This window comes from Augochlora pura, chromosome 7 (assembly GCF_028453695.1).
Source record: "Augochlora pura isolate Apur16 chromosome 7, APUR_v2.2.1, whole genome shotgun sequence".
NCBI classification, from domain to species: Eukaryota; Metazoa; Arthropoda; class Insecta; order Hymenoptera; family Halictidae; genus Augochlora; species Augochlora pura.
This window is the reverse complement of record NC_135778.1, coordinates 13111949-13137365: the sequence shown is the minus strand read 5'-3', so window position 1 is coordinate 13137365 and position 25417 is coordinate 13111949. Positions and strand designations below refer to the sequence as shown.

At 38.4% G+C, this 25417-nt stretch overlaps 1 protein-coding gene across 1 annotated transcript; it reads left to right on the top strand.

Annotated features, from left to right (window-relative positions):
- The first annotated feature begins 2084 nt into the window (after positions 1 to 2084).
- Twz (BTB/POZ domain-containing protein twz) lies at positions 2085 to 25049 on the top strand. The gene is made up of 4 exons (XM_078187523.1): positions 2085 to 2164; positions 3015 to 3218; positions 24223 to 24428; positions 25036 to 25049. The coding sequence occupies exons 1-4, from the start codon at positions 2136 to 2138 to the stop codon at positions 25047 to 25049; spliced, it is 453 nt and encodes a 150-aa protein (XP_078043649.1). The 5' UTR covers positions 2085 to 2135.
- The last annotated feature ends 368 nt before the right edge of the window (positions 25050 to 25417 follow it).

The following is a 25417-nucleotide window of genomic DNA, read 5'->3' as shown; positions in this document are numbered from 1 at the left end:
GCTAATGTCAGCCGCCGTGGCTGAACACTGTTTTGACTTATAAATGGCGGCCGGATCAGCCGTGTGTCCGGCGGACCAGGTGATACAAGTGGGCCAGAAGCTGATGAACAAACGAACGCATCATTTCAAACTCTGTAAAATTTTAAGTAACGGTTTAAGCGGCCGTGCGCTTAATTTCTCGGGTCTTGACACCTTTGGCAACTTTGGAACGATAATGGTGCGAAATCAACTAGCACAGTTCTGATCTCTAGTGGCAAAAATCATAAATCTGCTTTTAATTACATAGAAATCTCGTTTGAGGATCTATTTTGCATTTGAGTCTTTTAGACGAGAATCACATTATACAATTTGTGGTATTCATAAAAAGAGATTATATTATATGAATATACCAGGTAGATGTGAATAAATATTATCGGAATATAATAACATGAATCATAATAATTACAATATTATGTGAATATAATATGAATTATATGAATTACGATATTATGTGAATATTATATGAATTATATGAATATAATATTCCACTATATTTAAAATATTATAAATGTTATTTTTGCATATGACACGAGAAATATTTATTCACTGGACAAATCACACTAACCGGAGTGACATTCATATAACACGCATATAATTTCAAGCCAGCAAAATAATACAACAGATATGTCTTCCACTGTCCATTCTCATTCATCGACCAACAGTAAAAGGGTTACGATGCATACAACCTAGACCCTTATTTGAAATTTCTATTCAATGGATACTAAAACCGAGACGCGAATTTTGTCCTCATTTCTTTGTTCCTGTACGTCGACGGTATAAAGAGCGAAAAATCCTGAAAAATATGGGTGCTCGATCGCACAAACCGCGATCCGGCATTTCGTCTAAACATTGCTCTCTTATGCAACGAGCGTGCTCGTGCTTTCCCCGGCGACTTTTGTATCGGCGACGCCATGGAAAGCCAATTGTCGCGATCTCGAGGGGAGCGTAGAAACAGGAGAGGAACGTGACACTGATACCGCCAGAGAAAGCTGCCGGAAAGAGGTGTTAGTTACGCGATCTAGGGGTCCTTTTTCTATCTCGGCCACCGAAGCGGAGGGAAATTAGTTCAGCCCGTTTTGGCGACGTTTGGTCTGTGCTTTATGCGCGCGAGATACGAATGGGAATAATAAATCAGGAGAATAATGGGAACTGCGAAACGCTTTCGGAAATTATGCTCTTAAATGGACTTATGAATTCATGACAGGAATTGTTATTACTACGCTCTGTGGATTTTTATGTAAGAGAAAAAGTTGTGCGAGGCGAGCAAGTCGGATGAAAATATCTTTGGAACCAGAGTGCGAATATTGTTATTTCACTATTTAGTTTCGGACTATTAATTGAAACGTTCGCATGTTTCGTTAAGGTCTATTAAAAAATATTAAAAGTTATACGTAAGTATATGAAAAGTTATATTAAAGATATATTAACCCCTCGCACTACGATTCCTTTCAAGCTGCGTTGGTTAGCATTTATTTATCCTTAACATTTTCCTTATTAGAGCCAGACAATTTTTGATTCTTCTATTATTTTTATGCACTTTCGTTTCTTGACTTTGATATCAAAAGAATTTATTTTTATTTCGATATAGTGGAAATTAATAATATTAATATCTATTAAATCCTGCATGAAATCTGTATCACGAGTCCGACTCGTTATTATAACGGAAGGGGTTAAAGAAATTGATAAATATAAAGTATAAATAATTCTAAGCTCGGTCCAATCTCGCATTGTGCCAAAGAAACAGAGTATTAATGACAAATTGGTAGCCTTTTGTGAATATACAACTTAAATTTGTCAGCGATCTGGATTATATGATCATTTTTACAGGATTTAATATTATAAACGCATAAGATTCGCCGTGTAGGCAGAAATGAAATGATACGGCAGTTCTTGTTGGGAAACTCTCTACCATGTTACACGAACCCATGTTTCGCGAGAATCCGTATTTTCACGGAGACCGGTGTTTTTAAAAGAAATGTGATGTATTTCTTTGCAGCATTGCATTATACGTGCGCAAGATAACGTGGACTTTTAATTGCAGACGGAAATGTGAGGCCGACGGAAAGGAGGCGAAGGCGGAGCTGGCACAACGCAATATGTTCCCTAGCGCTCAAATTAAAATGAGGTAAATAGAGGCTTATCCACGGTACAGTCATAAAAAGCGTAGTGTATTGCAACATCTTGAAAGTCGCAGATTTCTTTGCGACCCTCGATGTAGCTGCGAGACAGAACTTCTTATTTCGTTACATTTATTTTGTGAAAAGTGCGTCGATTGCTCGAACTACTTACAATTTTATGCGTTAGTAGTATTCGTTAATTAATAAAGTACAAAAAAACGCTGACGTTAAGAAGTAATTACATTTCTATTGTAAAAGTTTATTTCTACTGTAGAAAATAATCTACGAAAATAGATGTTAGATAGATATTAATCATGTTTAATATTCAATGACGTAATATTAGTAACAGGTAGCAAAAAATAAGTTTAAGTATTACAATTTTATCTGTCGGGCAAAAATTTTACCAATGTAAATCATTTTCAATGAGAACTCTTTCTGCATTGTTCGTGTGAACGTAGATAACCGTGTAAAGCAAAATATAGAAGCATGATTTTCAGTTACTATTGTATCAACAATAATTTTGAATGACAACAAATAGCAATTTTAGAAGATTAAACGAATGATAATTAAGTACAAATAAAATGCTCTTTCTGTAACATGTGACTTTAGTAACTTCTACATAATTAAATGTTATTAAATTTTCATTTTATAATTCCTAGAAGATAGGTCTTGTTCGTTATAGGTGCATAAAGTTTCTCAATCGACGTTCATTTAATCGGTCTCGGTCAAAAGTTTCTTTCGCCCGTCTCCCGTTTTTCGTTAACGAATACTTGCGTCGAAGCATCGAGGTGTAGACTTCGCCGCCTCACGGATGGAACAGTGCCTGACGACGGCTAATGTCGAAAGTATCTCTGTCAGATTGCTGTCGCCAAGCAGTTCGCCGGCCACGTCGCCCACAATGTCGAATTCCTCGTCGCCGACCCCGCCGACGCCGGCTACACCGACTTACAATCAGAAGATGACCGGGATACCTTGCGTGGCCGCTGCTTCCAGATACACGGCTCCGGTTCACATCGACGTAGGTGGCACGATATACACGTCCTCGCTGGAAACGTTGACCAAGTAAGCACATTTTTCACTTGAACATTCGGTTTAAAAAATCCTACACAGAATAACTTATACAGCGTATTCGAAAAATTACTCGAAATCGGTAACTATGGGATTCCTGAAGTTATTCGAAGCAACTTTTTCCTTAGCGAAAATGCAATCAGTGGGTTTGTTTACGAGTTATTGATGAAAAACAGTGACCAATGAAAGGCGAGCTCGGTTGGCGCGAGGCAGCCGAGCAAACGAGCGGACAAAGCCGAGTTCCGCTAATTGGCTTGGCCGCCTCGCGCCAGTTGATGACGCGTATCATTGGACATCGCTTTTAATTAATAACTGGTAAACAAAGCCGCGGATTACAATTTTCGCTAAGGAAAAAGCTGCTTCAAATAACCCCAGGTACCCATTACAATTATTAGATTTTTTTTAGACATCCTATAGAGGGTTAAGCTAGTTCTCATTGTCAGGTGTTAATGTTCATTTTACCTTTGCACTCCCTATGGGGAACGAGTGTCATACTAGCTCCCTCACACCTTGATTGTTACTCAATCTGTTACTTAAAAAGTATCAATACTATTGAGTCCCAGAAGTGCGAGAATATCCCACTTCCAAGTATATTGAATTAATTGTTACTTTTATTCTTCTCGTAACAATGTCACCATTTCGAAAAGAAGTATGAGGTACTTTGAACCAGCGTGACAGCAAGTAATTGATAACAGTTCACGTTCATTTAATATGAATTCACGTTCTTTTAATTATAAATTCATGTTCATTTAATTATAAATCCATGTTCATTTAATTATAAATTCACGTTCATTTAATAGAAATTCACGTTCATTTAATACAAATTGACGCTCACAAAACAAAATCCAATTTCAGAATACCAACATAGAGTATACTATAACAATGTAGAGTTCTACTCGAAAAGGATCAGTAAATGTTTATTCGCTGTCAAAAATTTCCTAATACAACAGCATATCTGTTATCAATAAAATCAACTTATTTAAACTCTTGAAACCTGAAATTTCTTTTTCGAACCTTTCGATACCCATCTATCTTCTATTTGTTTAATCCTTGGATGGAGAACGTCATTCAATATCTAAAAATCTGCTGATTTGCCCAATCTAGATAGAATACTTATAAAATAATTTATACATCTATACAGTAACTAACTGGACGCTTAAAATGTATGCATTACCATCTGTTAAGCAACAGTTGTACCATCGAACTTGTACACAGATTTACTGTTTCTCTTCCCTCAACTAAACGTCTAACTAAACTACTAAGCTTTCTACTAATGAGTCTTTAAAGGCTCAGGACGTGTCCGAACTTTTGCCTGGGAGCACTGCAACCTATTAACACACATCGATTCCTTGAGAAAACGCAACAGATGAACAAAACGATTCAAACTCCGCATTTAACCTATTACAAAATTCACGATAATATTATTTGGCAACCTGCTCCAGAAAAGAAAAGATAGATTTAAAAAGCACTGACAAGCAGAATAAAACTATTCATCTCATCCTGATCATCGAACATTATTCTGCATAACATGGTCGAAGAGCAATTACTCCGATGATAGATTCGAGTGCGTTACTTCAGTGAATTCGCCGATACGAAAAATGGTCTAAACAGTATGGCGACTCGCGCGGGACACGCGCAACGCGTTTACAGCACGCGATAAACCGATTCGAGCACCGTTGCGGACGCGAGAAGTTCGCACGCCGTTCCGCGTCTCCGTGGAAAGCTCGTTGGTCCTGCTCCGCGAACGACCACGCGTACTGTCATTCTAATTTATTATGCGCAGGAAAGTGAAATCCACGATAATGAATGCGAGATAGGGTCGGCGATTTTTGCGACCGTTCGTTACGTACGAGACAGACGCTGGAATTCCAACGGGATCGTTCAGATTGTCCGCTGTCCGTTTACTTGAGAAATGTGGAAGCGTTGACGCGTTGCCAGCCGAACGACGAATTTCCGTTTCGAAACAGTATTGTGTTTCACGTTTGATTTATGCTCGCCGCGGAATCGAGATTATTAAGTTCTTTCGAAACTGGTGGCTCCGGAATGTTGGCGTCGTTTTGTCCGATGTATGCATAAATAATGATCCGCAGTCCGATCGCCGGACGAGTTCGACGCGAGCATTAAATTAAATGTAAGTTCGATCGACGCGGACACACGGGTTGTGTCGCGCGTTCGTACGCGAGACGTAATTTCGAGTTCGCGTGAACCGGCGGAAGAGATCGGAGATTTTCACGGAAACAGCATATTCACGGTGGAAAGAATTTCCCGCGCGCGCGCGAGAGAGAGAGAGAGAGAGAGAGTAGAAAGGGAGCGTGATGTCCGGATCGCGGAAACGTGACCATCGACAACGCTCCAGGATGTTCGTAGCGGGCAATATCTCACAGAACATATCGCTCGCGATCAGGCACACCGTTACCATGCCCGACAGTGTCCGAAGGCTATTTGCGGTATAGTCGTGTACTTTATGCATAAAAGAGACGTAACGTGAAAGCACAACTGCACTTTGCACCGCAGTAAGTCTTCTAATCTCGGCGAATGATCCCCGCAATTACTCGGGCGACATTTTCTATCCCCCGAGATTGCGAAAACAATGGGAAACGCGTGCATTCTGAATAAAAGCAATCATTCGATTCTTCAAGTTATTTTTTAATAAATTACTTTTACCTAGCATACGAGGTTTTTCTACGCTATTTTGATCGAACTAGTCGATTGGACAGTGAAGCAAACAGTGTTAGTGACAACATAATCATTCGAATTGAAACGAGTTTTGTATATCGTTAAATTGAAACGATCATAGGTGATTGTTTTACAAGACTATTGTTATACTAATCGATGGATATTGGAGTAAAAAATATTCTTTCGTCCACAAGAACATGAAAGATGATCTTTTAATGTTTTAAACAAATATTATTTAATGATTAACTGTTTTTTATTGGTAAATTACGGAGTCAAGTGTTTTTTAACGTCCTTACGAAACAAAATTACTTTTGAAGCAACCCAACACTTATGGATATTAATTATTAGGCTATTAAGTACAAAATGCACACTTTATTCTGTCATTATATTAGGAAATATCTCATAATATAATGGTTCGTATAATATATCATTCCATACTCAATGATCTGGTGACAAAATAATTTCACACTGCAATTCTTGCATACTCTTGAATTTTAAATGTTCTTACATATTTATTTCGCCATCCTATTTTCATCAACTTAATTACTTAGTTACCAAACGTTACACAGAGTTAGCGATAACTCTAGGGAATCGTACAATGCAATTCCTGTACTGTCGAATTTAAAAGATCATATATGTATCTGTTTTATTCGTTTCCTACGGCGGCGCTTCAAATGATGATATTCCTACGCCATTTTGGATTCCGAAATGAAACGGAGCTCGTTATAATTTACTCAAACGAAGACAATTAAATCCCTTTCATATAGAGATATAATGATACATTAAACTGTTATTAAAGGTAAAGGTAAAACCTTTCATAGTAATATCTCTCCGCGTTACTAGTATTAGAAATTTTATATGAAGCAGTGTTTCAGTTTCTTTTGATCGATACCCGCGTGTCGTTGTTCGCCATTCTACTGATCGATTTAAAAAATTCTGTCAGGGCGTTTTTTCGTCTGACTGACGTTAGATTTTTTTGGGATACACAGAAAATTAATACCTCTAAAAACACGATTACATACATTAATCCTCTCTAATGTACTCTCTAAGTGAAATTTAAAAGTGCAACAGTTTGGTTAATTTATTTAACGTCAATTCTTTGTAAATTGGCGAATGAATAATATTTTTTGAAAACTGTTTAGCAATTTTCATAACTTTGAATAGACCAAATCAACTCCAATGAACAAATTAAAGTATAATGTAAAGGCTGTTCCAGTAACAAATAGAACTTGAATATCTCTGCTACTTTTGTTCATACAAAGAAACATTTTAAACATAAATATTTCACTGTAAAGACGTCTATAACAAGTCGAAAGTATTTTTTTGCAATTAGGAAAGTTTCATAGACTTCAAACTTATTTTTCTGTTTTTAAATAGAGTCACATATTCTTTTATATATTAATTCATACAGCTCGACATTTTCAACAAAGAAAATATTGATATCTGTATGTGAAAAAGTGATTAGCGATATTTTAACTTTATTAACTAAAATTCTTCTGCTAACAAAGTTTCTTCGTGTCTGCAAAAATGAAAAAGATTATTGGAGTACTGATCCTCACTGGACCACCCCGGCTAACACGATCCACGAAACAATTTAAAGAGTTTGCTGTAATAACAAACGTGTACTCTTACTCGTGACCAGCAGCCATCTTGTCCCCTGCGGTAGCTTCCGCCATGATCCTCCGCGGTAGCTACCGCAAGGTCCGCGAGCCGGCTCGCGTACCACGGTACGCAGAATGTCACAACGATACAGTTAGCCATCCGGCGATATTCATGCCGGGTGCTCGTTACGATCGGGCATACATACGCTAACTAACTTCGACGTGGATGGATATCTGGTGGCCCCGTCGGCTAAGAGAATCGTTAGCAGCGCGCGGGATCACGGGAGGATCGTGCGGAACGGGGATCATCCATGGGAAAGCTAATTCTAATTGACATGCGGAGGTCCGTTAACGTACGTTAACGAAATCGCCAACTGAGTCACTGGGTTAGGGCACCGGCTTCGTTTCCGGGCACGATGAGCCTACGAAGATTTATACGGGAATACCGTTAGGCGAACCGACCGCGCGAAACAATGGATTAGCAACGCGAGATAACCATTCGCCAATGATCCACCTACGCCGGACTATAGAATACTGTAATACGACTCTGTTACGATCTTCGAGGGGCGGGATCGTCAGCAGTCGGCCATTTCTGATCGAGCGGTGCTCGTCGATCATCCTCGCAATGCGATGCAGCCTCTTCTTCGAGACCTAACTGTCATTGAAGATTCAACTCGGCAATAAAAGATATTTTTCTTTCGAACAGTTTTTATGAATTTTATGATAAGTTACATTTCTCTTTAACAAATTCTTTCTGGATACAATGATCAAAAGATTTCTGTGTAAGTTCGGAGAAAATAATGTCCGATAAAAATGTTCTTGAATTCGTAATTTTCTTAACAGCACCAAAGATGACTTTGCAAATGTAATAAGTATTATGAAAAATACGATAGAAAAAATGTCTTTCCTCTTTTAATAATTATAATAAGTATTCTGAAATTATTTTAATGTCCTTACAGTTTTGTATCTGACCGAATCATTTTCGTCGTAAATATATAAAATCTACAGTCTAATTACGAGTATACAATCTTGATTTGAAAGCCATTTTGAAGCCTTTTGTATTGTCTTGAAGTCTCAAGGATCGTATGCAAAATAAAAATTATCTGCATTAATTACAAGCTACGGGACACCATATAGACATTGAGTTCGTTCCTTAATCGACTTAATGAGATGAATATAATGCAGGAAGATATTTAAATTCTTTAATAACAAATGCACAAAACCGGCAATCTAGTGATCGCGCAGCACGATAAAATTTCTATTAAGTTTGGAAACTATGAAACGGGCGCCGCAGCTGAACGCAGACTAAACAAAAAAACCTATTTCATAGTTTCCAATCTAATACAAAAGTGTTCGCACAACTCGATGGTACGTGTGTCTAGTATAAATTCAGGATGACAAAACGATGGAAGAGACCAACAGGCCCAGCTCGAGTATCGGCAGCGTGCCTTCGATTTGTATCTCGCGTTCGCATAAACCATACAGCGTCTCGATTGCACAAGAATGTATCGTGCAACATCGTGCATTCTTCGCCGAGTAAGAATCGCTGGAATTGCGCTAACAAGTTCAGTGGGTGTTCTGCGCCGTCTGTGGCAGCCGGCATTAGAATCAATTAGCAGCCGCCTCTATGCCGCGATCGGTTCTACGCAATTTATATCAATTACGCGATAATGCGGCTAATAAAGAACGAAGATAAAAGCAACAGCTGCGGATACGAACGGCTCGGAGCACGATGCGATTCTTCTGGCCGGAGTCTACGTTGTTTAATGGAGAGCACCGAACCGTAGATCCGTTGCCGATCGTTCTTCCAGCGTTTCGATCTTAACAGGAGCGCTCGCTTTCACATTCGCCATTATGGCGCGGATAAATTTCAGAAAAATATACCGCGCGTTAATAACCCGTTCGATACTCTCTGCGGCTTAATAGCGCGTCTGGTGTTTAAAATTTCATCAGCGAAAGCTTTATTATAGCGATCGGACTAATTAAAATTGTATATTTTCTTTTATATCAACATAAAGTGGGGGAGTTTTATTCAAGGTAAATATAATGAGTATAGCATTGTTTGGAATAGTTTGATTTGTCTAAGATCAAAACTTAGTATTAACTTAAGTTTATTATTAAAACTTAGTTTATTATTCCACGAAATATGTAAATTTACACCACTATTAAATTCAACTAAAGGAATATCTTACACGATAGCCATTTCTATTAAGTAATTGTATCAATTTCTGTCAAAAATTAAAAAATAGAATATACTAAAAAATATACTGGATTTGCCGTTTGTTCCTCCAAATGATAAGAAATCCAGCAACGAATGAGTTTCTATAATATTATTGTAATACATGAGACACTCAATATAATAATATACCGTATGTATTATGAGCTAGTAAATGAGTTAGGATTATTAATTATACAGAACAGTACATTTAAATGAAATGATCGTCCTATTAAGCTTACAAAATGTTCATGTTGGTTTGGTAAAAATTCGTGTGATTTAATTCTTTTCCAAAATTTCATCTAATCGAAAGTATGAAAAGAAGGAATACCGAATTTCACAATTCGGTAACAGCAATTTTTCGTGAAAGAAATTTCTGCAGAAAAATTAATACTTATTGTGTTTATGGAATTGACCTATAGATACCAACCGAATCGAAGTTACGTAACGCTGCAAACATGGCTGACATTTTTATTATACCGAGGCACAATACGTTCGGAGAATGATTATGTAAATAACTGCGACATGTAATAAATACATGTTTTGCTAGCATTCAACGAAAAAACCATGGAGGATTACGTAATCTCGATTAAATATTACCTTTTCTTGTAAAACTGATGTGCCAACGCGGCATCCGCGGCGATTTCTTAATGCTGTCAATGTAATTTTCTTTTCGATGAATTTATCCCTTTCAGTGCCGATGGAAATGAAGTATCGTAGAATAAATATCTACTTCTTATACTAATTTGTAACTTTATATTATACAGAAGAAATATTTAATTTTTATATTAATCTGTGGCTTACTATTGTACGGAAACAAATATCAATATTTTATGCTGATTTATGACTTTATATTATATAGAAGAAATATCTACTCTTTATTTTAGTTTATAATTTTTTTTACGTAGAAGCAATGTCAACATTTTATGCTAATTTATGACGTTATATTATATGAACGAAATATCCATTTTTATATTATATGGAAGAAATGTCTACTTTTAATATTAATCTATAGTTTTGTATTATATGAAAGAAATACCTGAATTACATTTCGATGACTATGTATTGTATCATATGTTATATTATACGAAAAGGTTAATCGCGATTGTAGACCAGAGGCATCTCAGTTGAATTTCAGTTCAGCTTCGGTTGAACTTCACCGCAAATAGATTAACAGCACGGGACACGTAAGTGTCGCTAACGTATCAAGATAAAAGAGGAGAACAACGAAACGACGACGCGGTTATTGTAGAAAACCGAGCCTGGACAGCCGCTCTGTCTGCTTCGCCACGCTCGATTGCACCTTCCTCCCTCATTACCCACCGTCGACCTTATTGTTTTGTCGAAAGTATCGTGATATTGCTGTACCACAGATATCTGCTCTCGATCGGATCGAGCACGAGGAAAATCGACATAGAAAGACGTCGGCGAAGATTTCATATCGACTGCGGCCACCGTGTTACACGGCACAGTTGCTGCTTATAAAACTTCTTGCGTTCGTGTTCTTTTATCTTCATCTACATCGATTTACGGTTCTTCGTGCAATTATTCGTTTACATTCGGTTTTTTAAAGATAGTCTAAAACTGTTCGATATGAAATAATAACTTCAGGTTTTCATATAAAGAACTTCTACGATTTATAAAACACACGTTTAACTGCGACCTGACATTACATAAATAATATAGTTCTTATTTTATTGTATAAAATTGGAACGTCTTCGGAACTAATTAACCTTTACTTATTTAAAGTAGTTTGTACAAAAGATCGTCTAATGGATTAAAGATGAAAATAAATAAGAGATCAAGAAATAGACGTGGAATAATGATAAGATTTAATTTCAAAGAAGTTGACAATGTTGTGAGTACATTGTACAATACTGGCTTTATTTTTATAATGCTAATCTATTGTTGTAAATATTCGTACACGATATGGAAAATATTTTCATTCAAGAAAATTCAATCAAAATCGTAATATAAAATGAATCAGGCTTACCTTTTGTACTTATAAGATAAAACTGAGTTTAAGCAATCTTATATTTTTAGTGCATCCAAATAATTCGTAAACAATGAGATCTACGATTTTAATGAGATATTTTCGTGCCGACTTCGTGATTTCGATGATTTTCATTTACAAATTGACTGATAATCAAGTTCCATACACACGAACCGTTGTTACTCTTTCATGCAGGCACGCCGTAATTATTTGTACCGGCTAAAATTTCTCAACAGCAGCCACTTCCACCGTGAGATACACTTTAGAGAAAGGTAGTAAAAGTGATGGCGTCGCGACCATTGCAATGTGTAACGTATTGTATGATAAGCAAGTTACACCTTTCACCCGACAGACGCGAAACAAATTGCGCCTGAAACGTTGGGCGCGGGTTCTAAAGCGACGTTCTTGCATGACTGGATTCGTTGAATTACACCGCGGTCTAATCGGCCGACTGGAATACCGACCTGCCGGCCGATAAATAGAAAATTTTACAAGCCGTAGCCGCGCAGGTATTTAATCGTCCCTAATCACCGTGGCGACCGAGATCTAGCGAATAATAAGTTCTCCGGCGAGAGACGGTTATCGCGATTCGCTCGAGCGATAAGGAATCGCCGATTTAATTAGAAGCAGAGGCGCCGCGCGTGTACAGGCCTCTCTCGGAGGCCGATAGATCGGAACGGTGGAAAACGGTGCCCAACCCTCGTTCACCCGTGTTACTCACGAAATTGATTTACGCCGGTTAAATCATCGCCGACGCGTAACAACATCGGCGGAGATCGCACCGCGGATAACATCGCACCGCGTGCCGAGACACCTACGAGGATTTATACACCGTTGGCCGGGGAACGAACGACAATGGACAGAAATAATAATAATGACGGTGGGCCGCGCGCAATCGTGGGTAGAGACGGCAACGAGCCGCGAATAAGCAACCGCGGAAATATTTCTGCAGTCGGTCGCGCTCGAACTGCTGCGAGGGAAACGAACGAATCCGGCGATAAAATGCGGTATAAGGGGATTTCTGGGAAGTTGCGACCCTGTCCGACCACCGGAGCTGCAGCGGCTCATTTGAGGAAGGATACCGAGCATTATTTTTCCGGCATCTCGCAGAATTCTGGGAGAAAGATTCTACTGTGAACAGTAGGAAGGGTTTACACTAAGCGTGACGAGTTCTAAAAGTCGTTGATTTATGTTGCTTTATAAGAATGAGAAATGAGCACTTTTATTACAATTATTATATCTGTGCACTTGAATTTGGAAGTCTTCCTAATGAATCTTAATTTTGATCTTTTTACAATGAAAAGTGTGTTATTAAATAGAGTTCGCCATTATTCGAATTCTTTTTAGTTTTTAGTTTAGAATAATCGTCGACCGCCGTTGCTTTTAAATAATTTTATGAAAATATAATTATACGAATGTATCCAGGACCAGTTCATTGTCTTTATGAGATTTTCTCTAAGAAAAAGGTATTTTGCTAAAGTGTACGAAATGTTTAATCGTATTTTTAAATAGGAGATTATTTTCATACTTCATGTTTACAGTATGATAACACAACATCAAAACTTCTATATTTTCAATCTTTTGGGAACGATTGAATAGTGAGAAAATCGAAATAATAGGACTCGAAAGAATAACATTGGACAATAATGGGAGAAAGAAACACTCGATCGCAATTGGCTGATTTTAAATCTTTCGTTATCGTATATTCGACATTGTCACAACAATGAAAAAGCAAGGCTATATAGATTTACTGTAACTATTATTATAAGAATATTCAAACTAAATAAAATTTTTATCTATATATATTCTCCATAACAAAATGATTACTATTATCGTTAAAAGCGAGCAATGGGAATTCTAAGAAAGTCAACGGAATAGAATTATTAATCAGTTCCGTTCATACAATATTCCAAAATCATTTTCACATCTTGAAAAAAGGTCAAAGCACGAGTCAAAAGACACACGAGAAATACCATAAACCGTAAAAACCAATTTTAGATTCCGGGTTAAAGTGGATTTGTTTGCGAAGGGTTATAAACCGGTAACGTTGCACTTTGCGAATAAATATCATATTCCTTACCTCAAATTGCATCCCCAATCATTACTCACAGAGATTCGTTCCGAAGGACGGCGTAGCATTGACAAAAATCTGGCGTCGGCAGCTTCCCGGTCTATTCATTTCGTGTTGCGTCCACGACGAAGGACCGCGAGGAGGCTTGTTCGGACGCCATTAATAAGGCCCAACAATGTCAAATCATCGTATTAACCGGCTTTTCAAGCAATTCCACGGTGGAATTAATCATGCGCGCCGGGCGCCGTCGCGCGGTTTTCCTCCGGAGTGGTTTTCAGGAATGACGTAACCCGCCGATCATTAGTTAGTGCTTCCGGTATCACGTGATCCCTAAAACATCGTCGATCATCCTGCCCGGGCCACCGAGTCCCGAGCAAAGACTTAGCAAGTGCCCCGCGGGTATACCGCGGAGATCCACCCGAGTCCTCATTTCCTCGCCCTTCAGTCCGGCACGTGCAATTTGCCCGACTCTGACAAAGCGGTTTTGTATTGGCCGGGGCCCCGTTCCCCGTTCTCACACACGCATCTTTTGTTGCACAGAGAGGCGGGAGGTGGGGGGTAGGGGGCAGGAGGTGTAGAGGGGGGAGGGGGTACAACGACGTATATTTTATGCATCGCTCGTGCGGAAACTACGCGCTCGAAATTACCGAGTCGAGCGATCTGGTGTCGTTAACTGTCCTGGACGTTATTCGAGAACAATGTTACGCGGATCGGAAACTTCTCTGCGAATTCGAAGCGGCTATCGGAATACAATAGCACCTTCGAAACAAAGAAAATCAATCCTGTAAGACAGTTTTGCAAAATAGATTATAAATCGTGATCGTTTGAACTTGAAGTTGGCTTTCGAAGATTTAAAAGTATAGAATTCTGTGCATTGAGAAAATTTGGATTGGTATATTATTATAATACGAATTGAAGAGCTGCGATTGACAATTATAAAGTAGCGATAATTATTTTAAAAATTGTTCGAACACGATTCATGCTTTATCGCATTGATTTTATTTTTCTTGTGCGCGACACTATTCGTTGTTAACTCCTTGCCTTGTAATATCGTGTGTCAGGCTCGTTACGAAGATTTTAAACGGAAGTCATTAAGTATGTACATTATTCGCATCTTTTCAATCGAAATTAAATGTTACCCACTTATCGTTAATATCTAAACGTTGAAATGAAACTTACCGTGTTATAAATATAAATTTTCTGCCGTACGTAGGAATTTATTAGTAACAAATAAATGCTAGTCCACGTATCTGTGGAATAAGTCATAGTGCAAGGGGTTAATAAATCACTGTAGCTAAGTAATCCAACAATGTTCAAATCAATAACACATTGTCTAGCACTATCCATCCCCGATTCCTTTCTACTCGTATACAAAAGATATTCAAAATCGATGAATAAAATGACTCGGTTCAAAGCACGCTAGAATTGAAATTATACAAATTCGCAGAATCATAGAAATGGACCGTATAAACAGCTCGAATCAATCGACATTGAATTAACACGTTGACGCCGGCGTCGAAATTCACGATTTTCTGCGTGAGTCAGCGCCCGAAATTTACAAAAATTAAATAATTGTGTTAAGTTTATAATATTGAATTTCTATGTTTTTACCATTGAATATCCGTTTATAATGTTCAGATAAAATACCATAAACCTATTTTGTAAAATGTAATCAAAATAAGCAAATGTACGCCGCCTCGCGGGTCTGACACGTGCGACCCATCGGTGGGACAAGCCGGCGTCAACGTGTTAATGCACCAGCAACATGAGTTCCAGAAGAACGTTTAAGAAAACGTCCATATTCCGCGTCTCCTGTAACGGCGCCATAAGAGTATTAGAAACCAAGATCGAACTCTAGCAAATGCTGCGCTGTCAGAATTTCGAGAGGAACGTTCCTCACCTTGAATCGGCTTGCTTGAATATTTACGACGGAAGAATCGGCCCGTTAACAAGTTAACAATCAGACATCGATCATCCCGTCCCCCCTCGCCCGAGCAATAAATAATGCCGTCGGAGCGAGATCGAAGTGTGCTCTGAAAATAAACTCAATGACGAGAAACAAGGAGAACAAGAAGAGGAACCGAGAAGGGCGGCCGATGGCGGTGGATAGATGTGGCGCGAGGCGTTGAGAGGCGAAAAAAGCGAGAGAGAAAGAGAGAGAGAGAGAGAGAGAGAGAGAGAGAGAGAGAGAGCAGACGCGGAGCGTAGAAGAAAAGGGAAAGAAGAGCAGGATGTGTATTGTGTATGCTCGCGAGCAACGGGCCCGCGCGCGCGTTGTTTGTGGGCATCCCGGCGCGAAAAAGGGTGGGTGTGCGGGGGAGGAAACGGTACCAGGGGCGGAGGACGAACGCCGTGATTACCCCGGGCGATTTCTTGGGCCCACCGACCGACCGGGGTCCGATCCCGGGTCAGATCCTCTCGCTATGGGAAAACGCTAAACGATCGGCTCACATCACTCAGATTCCTGCTCTGCTTTTCGTACACATGTACACCGCCGCGCTCGTAACTGTCTCTATACGGATCCGATTCTGGCCCGAAACCTGTTCCAATAATCGTTTCGCGAACGATCTAATAAAGACTCGGAACGACAGGGAGGATCCGAGAATCTTAGGAGCTTAGGTAAATATAGCTCCGGACTCGACTAGATGCTGGATACAGTCAATCTTTGCGATTATGTGGTTTTAAAATCGACGGAACTAATTAATTAGCCCAATATCGATACAACGATGATTATTGTTTCAGCAGAGAAACATTTAACCCTTTGCACTCGAATGACGACTCTACGGCGCCATTGAAATTGTTGCAGCAAATTCCAAAATTATTTTTATAGACATCACCATAGCTTACATTTTAAAAAATTGTTAAAATTCGAATTGTTATATGAGTCGCGTGACTCAATTTCATGTGAACCGAATGCACTTCGTTATACAAAATGGAAATGTTATAAACCAGAAAAATGATTTCAGATTTTACAGTTGAAATTACTCCGAATGCAAAGAGTTAACCCCTAGCGGACGATGATCTTCATAAAGCGCCAGAAATATTTTCCTCGACAAAGTAGATTCATACTAAGGACTTAACCCTATACGCTACAATAATGAGTCAAATTCGTGATGAACGTTCCATGCACGATCTAAGATCAAATCTAAATGTTATTCGTTTCTTCTAAAACGAAACAGAATCTTTAGTTAATGAAATACTAGTCAAAGAAATACTAGTGTAAAGGTTTGAATAATGGGAAAGGGGATGAATATATAGTTAGTTACAAATATGATCACATTAACCATTAAATTATACATTAAATATTAAAATTGATAAGTTGATGATATTGTGATAGAAAATACAGTCAGATGGACTCATAAGACATATGACTTAACTCAAATTAAAAAATTGTTTATATATTTAGCGTAAGAACTGTTTTAATGCGATGGTAAAGCTCGTCAAACGCGAAGAAAATATTAATATAAATAATATTATAATTCGAATGGGATTTTCACTTCTTGTACTTGCATTCAAACTAATCTTAAAAATCCAGTCTACATAATCATCCTAACCAAAATTATTCATGTTACCGATTTGACTTCTTGGTGCTCGATCGAAGTAGCTATTGCCATTGAAAGTTTTATCAAGCTATTCTTAACTGCAAAACTGTGCCGAGAAAGCTTGCTGTCATTTCTAAACAAAGTGCGGTCGATAAAATATGTACCACAGCTAAGAGGTTAATATCGACGATGCTCGTTTCCACCCCCGCATATACACTGCAACATTAAACTCCATCTTATTCCCAATATGAACGAGAGACGAGGCCGAACCGGAAATACGGCTGGCGCGGTCTGGAAGGCAATTAATATCCCCGGTGTTTTCGCAGAGCGGAGGCTTTTCGAAACGGGATTCGCAGAATTTTCATTTTCTCGTCGGTGCCCGCGGTTCCTCCGTCTCGCTCTCTCGCCCTCTATCTCGGCATCTCTCTTAGTCTCCGTTCTGGCTCGGTGTGGGTCGACATTCGCGGTTCCGTCGGGAAGACCGAAAGTGGAAGAGGCGCCGATATATCCCCTCTCGCAACCTGTATACACGTATAGCGTCGTACCTACCCCGCGGTGTCTTCTCTTTCTCTCCTCCCCGGTGAAGTCAGATCGCCCACGGGCTCCACGAGGCCGTCGTTATTATATGTTATCGCCGTGGAAGGTATGGGAACCGGCCCGAGGGGGCACCGGATACCTACGTCGGTATTTCCCCCTCGTTGTGCCATAACGCACCGTCGAGGTACACGAAGAACCGACTCTCTCTCTCTCTCTCTCTCTCTCTCTCTCTCTCTCTCTTTCTCTGTCTCTCTACCCGGGTTCGTTCTCTTGTTCTCTCCCTCTACGCTTGCTTATATCCTCTCCGGCTGTCTTCCTCTTTAGCGGCTCTTCCTCTCCCTCATCCCCCCGTACTGTCCCGCTCTCTCGTCCTTTTTCCAGGGCACTCGTCTATTATATGCTAAATTACAACGACCTTCGGCACTGGCCACGAAGAACGTGCCTTCTATCGAAAGACGCATCGATATGTTCCCTCGTTACCATTGACACGGCCGGGTGAAGAGTACATGGGAATCGCGGGATGCAGCGACGGTTACCTACCAGGTTCCACGGGGTTATACGAAGACGTAATCGAAAAGTTTCTAAGCGGATTCTCAAAATTATCGTTGCCTCTTTAACCCTTAAAGGCGGACCGGAGTGTCTGACAGACTTTACTGTATTTATTTGGACCATTTATTTCGAAAGTGTAAGTCCATAAAGAGGAGATGTTACATAATTTGTGATTAATTTAGTGTAAGCTTTTTGTTTATAATTAGTTGATATTTGGTATCGTAAAAAATGCCAATGCTTTGTTCAATGCAAAATTGACCAATAAAAGAAATTGCGTAGCGATTGATTATGAGAGTGTTATAAGCTCAATTTCCACAAATATGGCGGAAATTACGAAAAAAAGAATTAATTGTACACAGAATTATTACAATGTTATAAAATAATGTAAAAGTAATAATCAATGTATTTAATAAGATCGAACGAATACAAAATATATTTTAAGGAATAATTAATTTTTCACAATTGAAATTAAATGATTTCTGCAATTGACTAATTATGAAAATGGTGTATAATCGTACATTATTATCAATGGTATATTATTTCAGTTATTAAGATATATTTAGGGACAACCTGTAGACTTTGATCTGACTCAGATCGTCGGTTCTCTATCACTTCTTGCAATTGATCCCTTGATAACCCCTTCTATGATTTCTCAGGGGTTCATTATCACAGTGCCGTATTATATTACGTTTGACTCCATCGATGCGATCACTGCGATCGTAACATTGTTTATTTATAGATTTCGATTAGACATGTTAAATAAAAATCCAAATATAAGTCAATTCAAACTTTAATAATAACATTTTCGTGTGAAATTCACACAAAATTTCATATCCATAACAAATTTCCATCAATCAAGACTAATAACATTCTAAATAAAAAGATCGCATAATGTAAAAATATATTTTAATTTACGCAAATGCAATTCATTAATTATCTCGAAAAGAGAAATATATGACTTAGACCAGTTTCATAATTATGGGCACATATGTGTATTTATCTAGGGACAATATTCCGATGTCAGTTCTCTGCGACACAGAACGACGTATCGAGTTCAAGTGAACGTTGTTTATGAAGACTAGCCCGGGTTCGATCGGCGATGCAACGTGACGCGAAACGCGCATGGAAATGTCACGACCACTTTCTAATGGAGCCGGAAAAGGTGGCACCGTTTAACGACGGTCATCTACATATCCGTATCCGTTGGATTTCGTCGTCGAACAACCACTTATTTGTTCGACGATCGTAATCGGTTTCAATCGGACACGACTTTACCCCTTTCAGGCTTGAATTATGTTACCAGCACGTTTCGACCGTGCTTTCTGTTCTGGATTGTTCAAAACTGTTTATACAACGCATTTCCAAATGTAAAAACACGTCTTTACAATCTCTATTGCCTACCCGCTAGGTACTTGGTTTCTATCGATTACCTTAGTCGCACATAATGTATGCAATATGAAATTGATTATAACAATATTTTAAAATATTATACAGATTGAAACAATATTATAAAAATTGAAAATGTTTTTAGCACTAAACGAGGTGGCCGGTTGAAAATTTTTTGGTATATATTACCACAGGACAAGAATAAGCTTTAATTTAATTTATTTCAATTTCTCAGATATTTTAGAATATTACGTGTTCAAATAAGGAAATATTGTATAATAAAAAAGTAACATTTTCTGCGTGTTACATTTTTTCAGTGAAGAAGCAGTCACCGTAACTTGATTGAAAATAAATGTTACCACAAATATGAATATAAAATAAAAAATTGTTCGCACGAACTGGTCAAACAGGAGCCAACTAGTTCCGTCAATAATTCAGCGAGCCGAAACTAATGCTTATAGTTTCGATTAATACGTTCTGGTTCCGCGAACGTTTCTCCTCATTTCTGGCGTCGATCCTTTTTTCCGCCTTCGATCCTCGAGGAGGCATCCGGCTTTCACGAAAATGATAGCGGCCGCGCCTCTCCTGCGGCATAGTAGCTACAATAAAGCGATGAAATTCGAAGCCGGCGATGACGATAATCGATCGTTGCCACGGAATTGAGCGATCGAAATCGGCCACGTAATAAGCGACGCTGCGAAGTTATTTTAATGCAATAGTTGTGCGTGCACCGGCCGATCGTATCCAGGCGGGTCCATCTTGCGTCTTCATTCTCAACCCCAGCGTGCTTCGACGTTGTTCGGTGCTCGTATTTTATTGAATCGCGAGGCGGCCGGCTGAAAAGTCTACGTTTTATCGAGTTACGAAATTATGGCATGGTAAAATCAATGTTTTCAATATATTAAAGATAACATTGAAAAGCAGAATACGGTTTCAAACAAAAGAGTCTAAAAATAATACGCCCTAAATTAACATAGAATCATTTTGAACCGTACGCCAATTTAATTAATTTAAATCCGAGGTGAATTTTCTTTTGACAATCGAGTGAAAAGGAGTTCACAAATTGCCAAGGTTTGATATGGCACGTATAAATAAAAACATTTCCAGCATTTAATTGAATTAATGATATTTCGCGTATTTCCTTATCGGATTCGTAAGCGCATAAATATTGAAAATTCCATCACGACAATACGCAATAAATTAACATAGAATAATTTTAAATCGTACGCCAATTTAATTAATTTAAATCCGAGGTGAATTTTCTTTTGACAATCGAGTGAAAAGGGGTTCACAAATTGCCAAGGTTTGATATGGCACACATAGATAAAGACATTTCCGGCATTTAATTTAATTAAAGACATTTCGCATATTTCCTTATTGGATTCGCAGGTGCATAAATATTGATAATTCCGTCACGAGTGATTTTCGTGTGCCTGCAATAAGCCTTCTACAATGTAATATCATTCTGTTAAGAACGTATACGTGAACAGGTAAATTGAAGCAGCAGTTTCTTGTAAAACGTCGATGTAATCATTAACATTATTTCCACCGATTGCGGTATACCTGCCAAGATGGCGGACGGAAGAGGCGCGCAATTGCACCGTCATTTTCTCCGGCACTTTGAAAGAGTTACCAAAATGATTACCATACTCGGCACAATTATTTCGGATTATATCTTCTCGGCGGCGTCGAAAAAATTGCTATTTTAATCAATATTCGCATATTTTCGATGCCGAACTGTACTGGTAATAACGGTGATCGTAATAATACTAGTGATGCCACGGTTCGCCACCGAATCGGCTGAAAGAAAAGAAAAAAAAAAGAAAAAACGGCAACGAATACGTCTCGTACAGGTGGGGACCGTGACTCGGACGGTATCCGGTTTACGACAGTGCCCGCGCGAACACCGTTCGGTTCCTTGAAGAAATTTCCATTAGGTTTCCATTAATCTAATAAAATAATAAGGCGACGGGGCGTACCCTCTACTTAGCGGCGCATCGGGTCGTGACAAAATGCGCATTTACGACGTGACGTTAATCGATCCAACGCGTCGGTGATCGTCAATTAAAGCGAGCCGGGGCGTATACGGTGACTTCGTTAAAGAAATTTTGGGCTCGCCGGAACAGCTGCGACGACCCGGGTAACTCGAAGCGATTTTGGCAGGTGACCGGGAGCATCGACACCTGCTCGTCCCAACGAGAGTCTCGTCAATAACACCGCCTAATTTATAATGTCGCTACCACCGAATATATGTATGTATATCTGATCCAGGCCCCAGCAAACTACTTAACGATTCATCGAGCGAATCGATCAACGAGATTTAAAGAAGATATACAAAGCCCGACAGGCGTACAAGATCGTCAATGAATATCGGTTTGTTTGCAGATCTGTAAAAACGATGTCGGCACGATTAACAGTGTTGATATTTCGCGTGCCCCTGTACATACGTGAGCGACAGAATGTACTTGCTCAGATCCGATAATCGATTCATTTAGGATCTGTTTAATTCTAGTTATTCTATACGCATTTGATAAATCAGTTCTTTTACCGTAAGAGGGCACAGTGTCGATATGTTTCTTCTACGTTTCTCTGTTTCATTTTTAATTCAGTTTAAAGGTCCATTCAACCATTGATTGCTTTGAATGAGACGGTGCAACAAAATAATTTAAGTTTGGTATTAACACTAAACCTACCATGCGCGGTCAAATGACCGTTTTTGAAATTTCGTTTAGAATTTCTCGTATACAACGTTACTGTATCACCATGTAGCTTCTTGACTTTTCCTATAACATACGTACAACCCATTTTTCAATATTCACAATTTTCTTTATTGCTTACTTTTCAAAAAAAATTTCAGAGGAGCACCGAAACCGTTCGGGAAACCAGGAGGCCAAAATCGGCCCGTGAAGTCCGATTTGAATAATTGAAATTTCTATTTTCATTTTCAAGAGGCTGTATCTCTTTTTCCAAAAATGGTAAGACAATGGGGCTTAGCTGGTTTTGAAGGGTAAAGTCTCTACTTTAACATGTACCAACTGATTTTTACTATAGACCTGAAAGATATTGACAATTATTGAAAATCGTGGGAGAAGCGATACCTCTTGGACTCGAAATATTGTTAAACTTTGAACTATCGTAACTCTGTTATGAAAAACCGTACAATAATGAAACTTCGCGTGTTTTGTAGAGCAAAGTCTCCTCTTTAGTATGCCCTAGTCGTTTGTTAACTTGACCCTTCGGGAGCACCGAAACCGTTCGGGAAACCAGGAGGCCAAAATCGGCCCGTGAAGTCCGATTTGAATAATTGAAATTTCTATTTTCATCTTCAAGAGGCTGTATCTCTTTTTCCAAAAATGGTAAGACAATGGGGCTTAGCAGATTTTGAAGGGTAAAGTCTCTACCTTAATATGTAACAACTGATTTTTACTGTCAAAATCTGTATAAAATGTAAAAAATACGTATGTGGAAAATGTTCAATACAAAATGCTTTAATTTGTAAAAAATGTGATGAAAGGTAAATAAAACTTTCTAAATAGAAAAGCGGGGAGCGGGTTTTTATCGTAGCACTAGAAAAATATTTTGTTTACTATCCAATTGGCTAAAATCTCTTTCTATATTAAGACACATATGTTTTTTTCTGAAGCGGTCGTTTGACCGCTCATGGTAGGTGTAGTTATACTTGAAATGTCGGTAGGTTTAGTGTTAACCTTGTAGCACTATTTTTTTAATTGTGAATACATATGATATTATTATTTGCCTCAAATTACATAAATCGGTATGTAAATAATTCAGGAGAAAAATAATCATTTCAATATAAAGAAATTGAGAAAAGGTGAGAAAATCTACTGAATAAACATATAGAAAGTAATGACATAACAAGCAAAACTAATTTACGGTCCCTTTTATGCCTCGTGTTTAATTGCTTCATTTATTCTTTGTATATAGATCACTGTAGAAATAATGGAATGAATGAAGCTCCACTACACCGAAAAAATTAATTACTAATAAACCAAATCGTCTTTTGAACGTAATAAGAGCCAAAAGATATCAAACTTCATATTAAGTGTGTACATTAAGTTACAATTTCAACGTACTTCCCGTTCTCAGGCACATTAAACATATTTTTCTTTAAATATTACTTAATATTTAACAATCTTATTACATCTGTATAAGAATTTTTTGACATTAATTTTGATGAATAAATGGTCAATATTCATTTAGAATCAAAATAAAGGAATTAGAGGAGAAGATGGATAGAAGCGGATACATACATGTTATGCCTCCAGGACATTATCAAAGCGAAAATAATAAACGTAAACTGATCCACAAACTAGCACTTGAACGAACTGAGAGTTGTAGAGTGGCACGAAGAAGATGATTAAAACTACAGATTGGGTAAACGTGGATTTTTCAATCGTCTGTTCGCAGGTATCCAGAATCGAGGCTAGCGAAATTATTCAACGGCAACATCCCCATCGTTCTGGACTCCCTGAAGCAGCATTATTTCATCGACAGGGACGGCGGCATGTTCAGACACATATTGAATTTTATGAGAAACTCCCGGCTACTGATACCAGATAATTTCGCCGATTTGGATTTGCTGTTGGAGGAAGCGCGATACTTCGACATCGCACGTAAGAGACGCGTCTATATCTATCTGTCGTCTATTTTTCGTACCCGTTCGCCCAACCTTCCGGACCGTTCCTATCGGTTCCCTCTTATATTGGCTTTTAATCAATATTATGAAAGCAAGCAATATACCGTTAAATTAAACAAGAAGAACGCACTGAAATTCACGAGAGCCGGTATTACTTAATCTCCGTCGAAAATCTGAACGGTTGCCGGACACCGTGAATACACCAGACAGACAACTCTTCGCCGGCTTCTGTGCCGAGGCGAAAGATCACCGTGTATCGACGATAAATCATGTTATCTGAGCCGCAGAATCTCTCCTCAGATCATTTTTCCTCCCATTAACTGCCAATACCGGCAGCGCAGAAAGTTCGTATTATGCTGCATTAAACGGCGGAGATATCTTGATAACTACAGGACACGACAAAAACTCGAACCCTCTCAAAATTCCACCGGCTCCGTTATCGCTTTATCTCGCCTCGGTGTATGTTTAACCTTCTGTCTCGCTAAGCCCTAAGATCTCAATTGATATCGAAATTGTTTAAGAAACTAAAAACCCCTTATTTTAGATACCTGATAAATTATATTATAAATAATATTATTTCGTAGGAATCTACTGCTAAAAAATATTCGGATAACCTATTTTTCCTCTTTGCTTTATTACTCAACCGTGATAGTACGATCTTTGAATTACCTTGGACTTTAATATGTTTTTAAAAGTAGCTTTCAATTTCTGGATTAAACTTTAAGTTGCAGAAATAGTTGTAGGAAAGACAATTAAGTGAAATAAATAAATATTATAAGAAAACAGTTCAGAAAAAGATTGTATAAGCAAAGAATATAGTTAAATTAAAGAGACATATGCTCGTTGATATTTATTGTTTGTTGCATCATGGTGATAACATCTCTGTAGCTTCTTACTGCTTATATTAGTCATCTTTTATTAATATTAGTTTGATACTGTTAGTTTTCTTAATGTTACAAAAGATGT

Coding starts and splice junctions, on each gene's coding strand:
- Twz (XM_078187523.1), top strand. CDS start 2,136: ATGTTCCCTAGCGCTCAAATTAAAATGAG. Junction 2,165..3,014: donor AGCGCTCAAATTAAAATGAG/GTAAATAGAGGC, acceptor TATCTCTGTCAG/ATTGCTGTCGCCAAGCAGTT. Junction 3,219..24,222: donor TCGCTGGAAACGTTGACCAA/GTAAGCACATTT, acceptor GTCTGTTCGCAG/GTATCCAGAATCGAGGCTAG.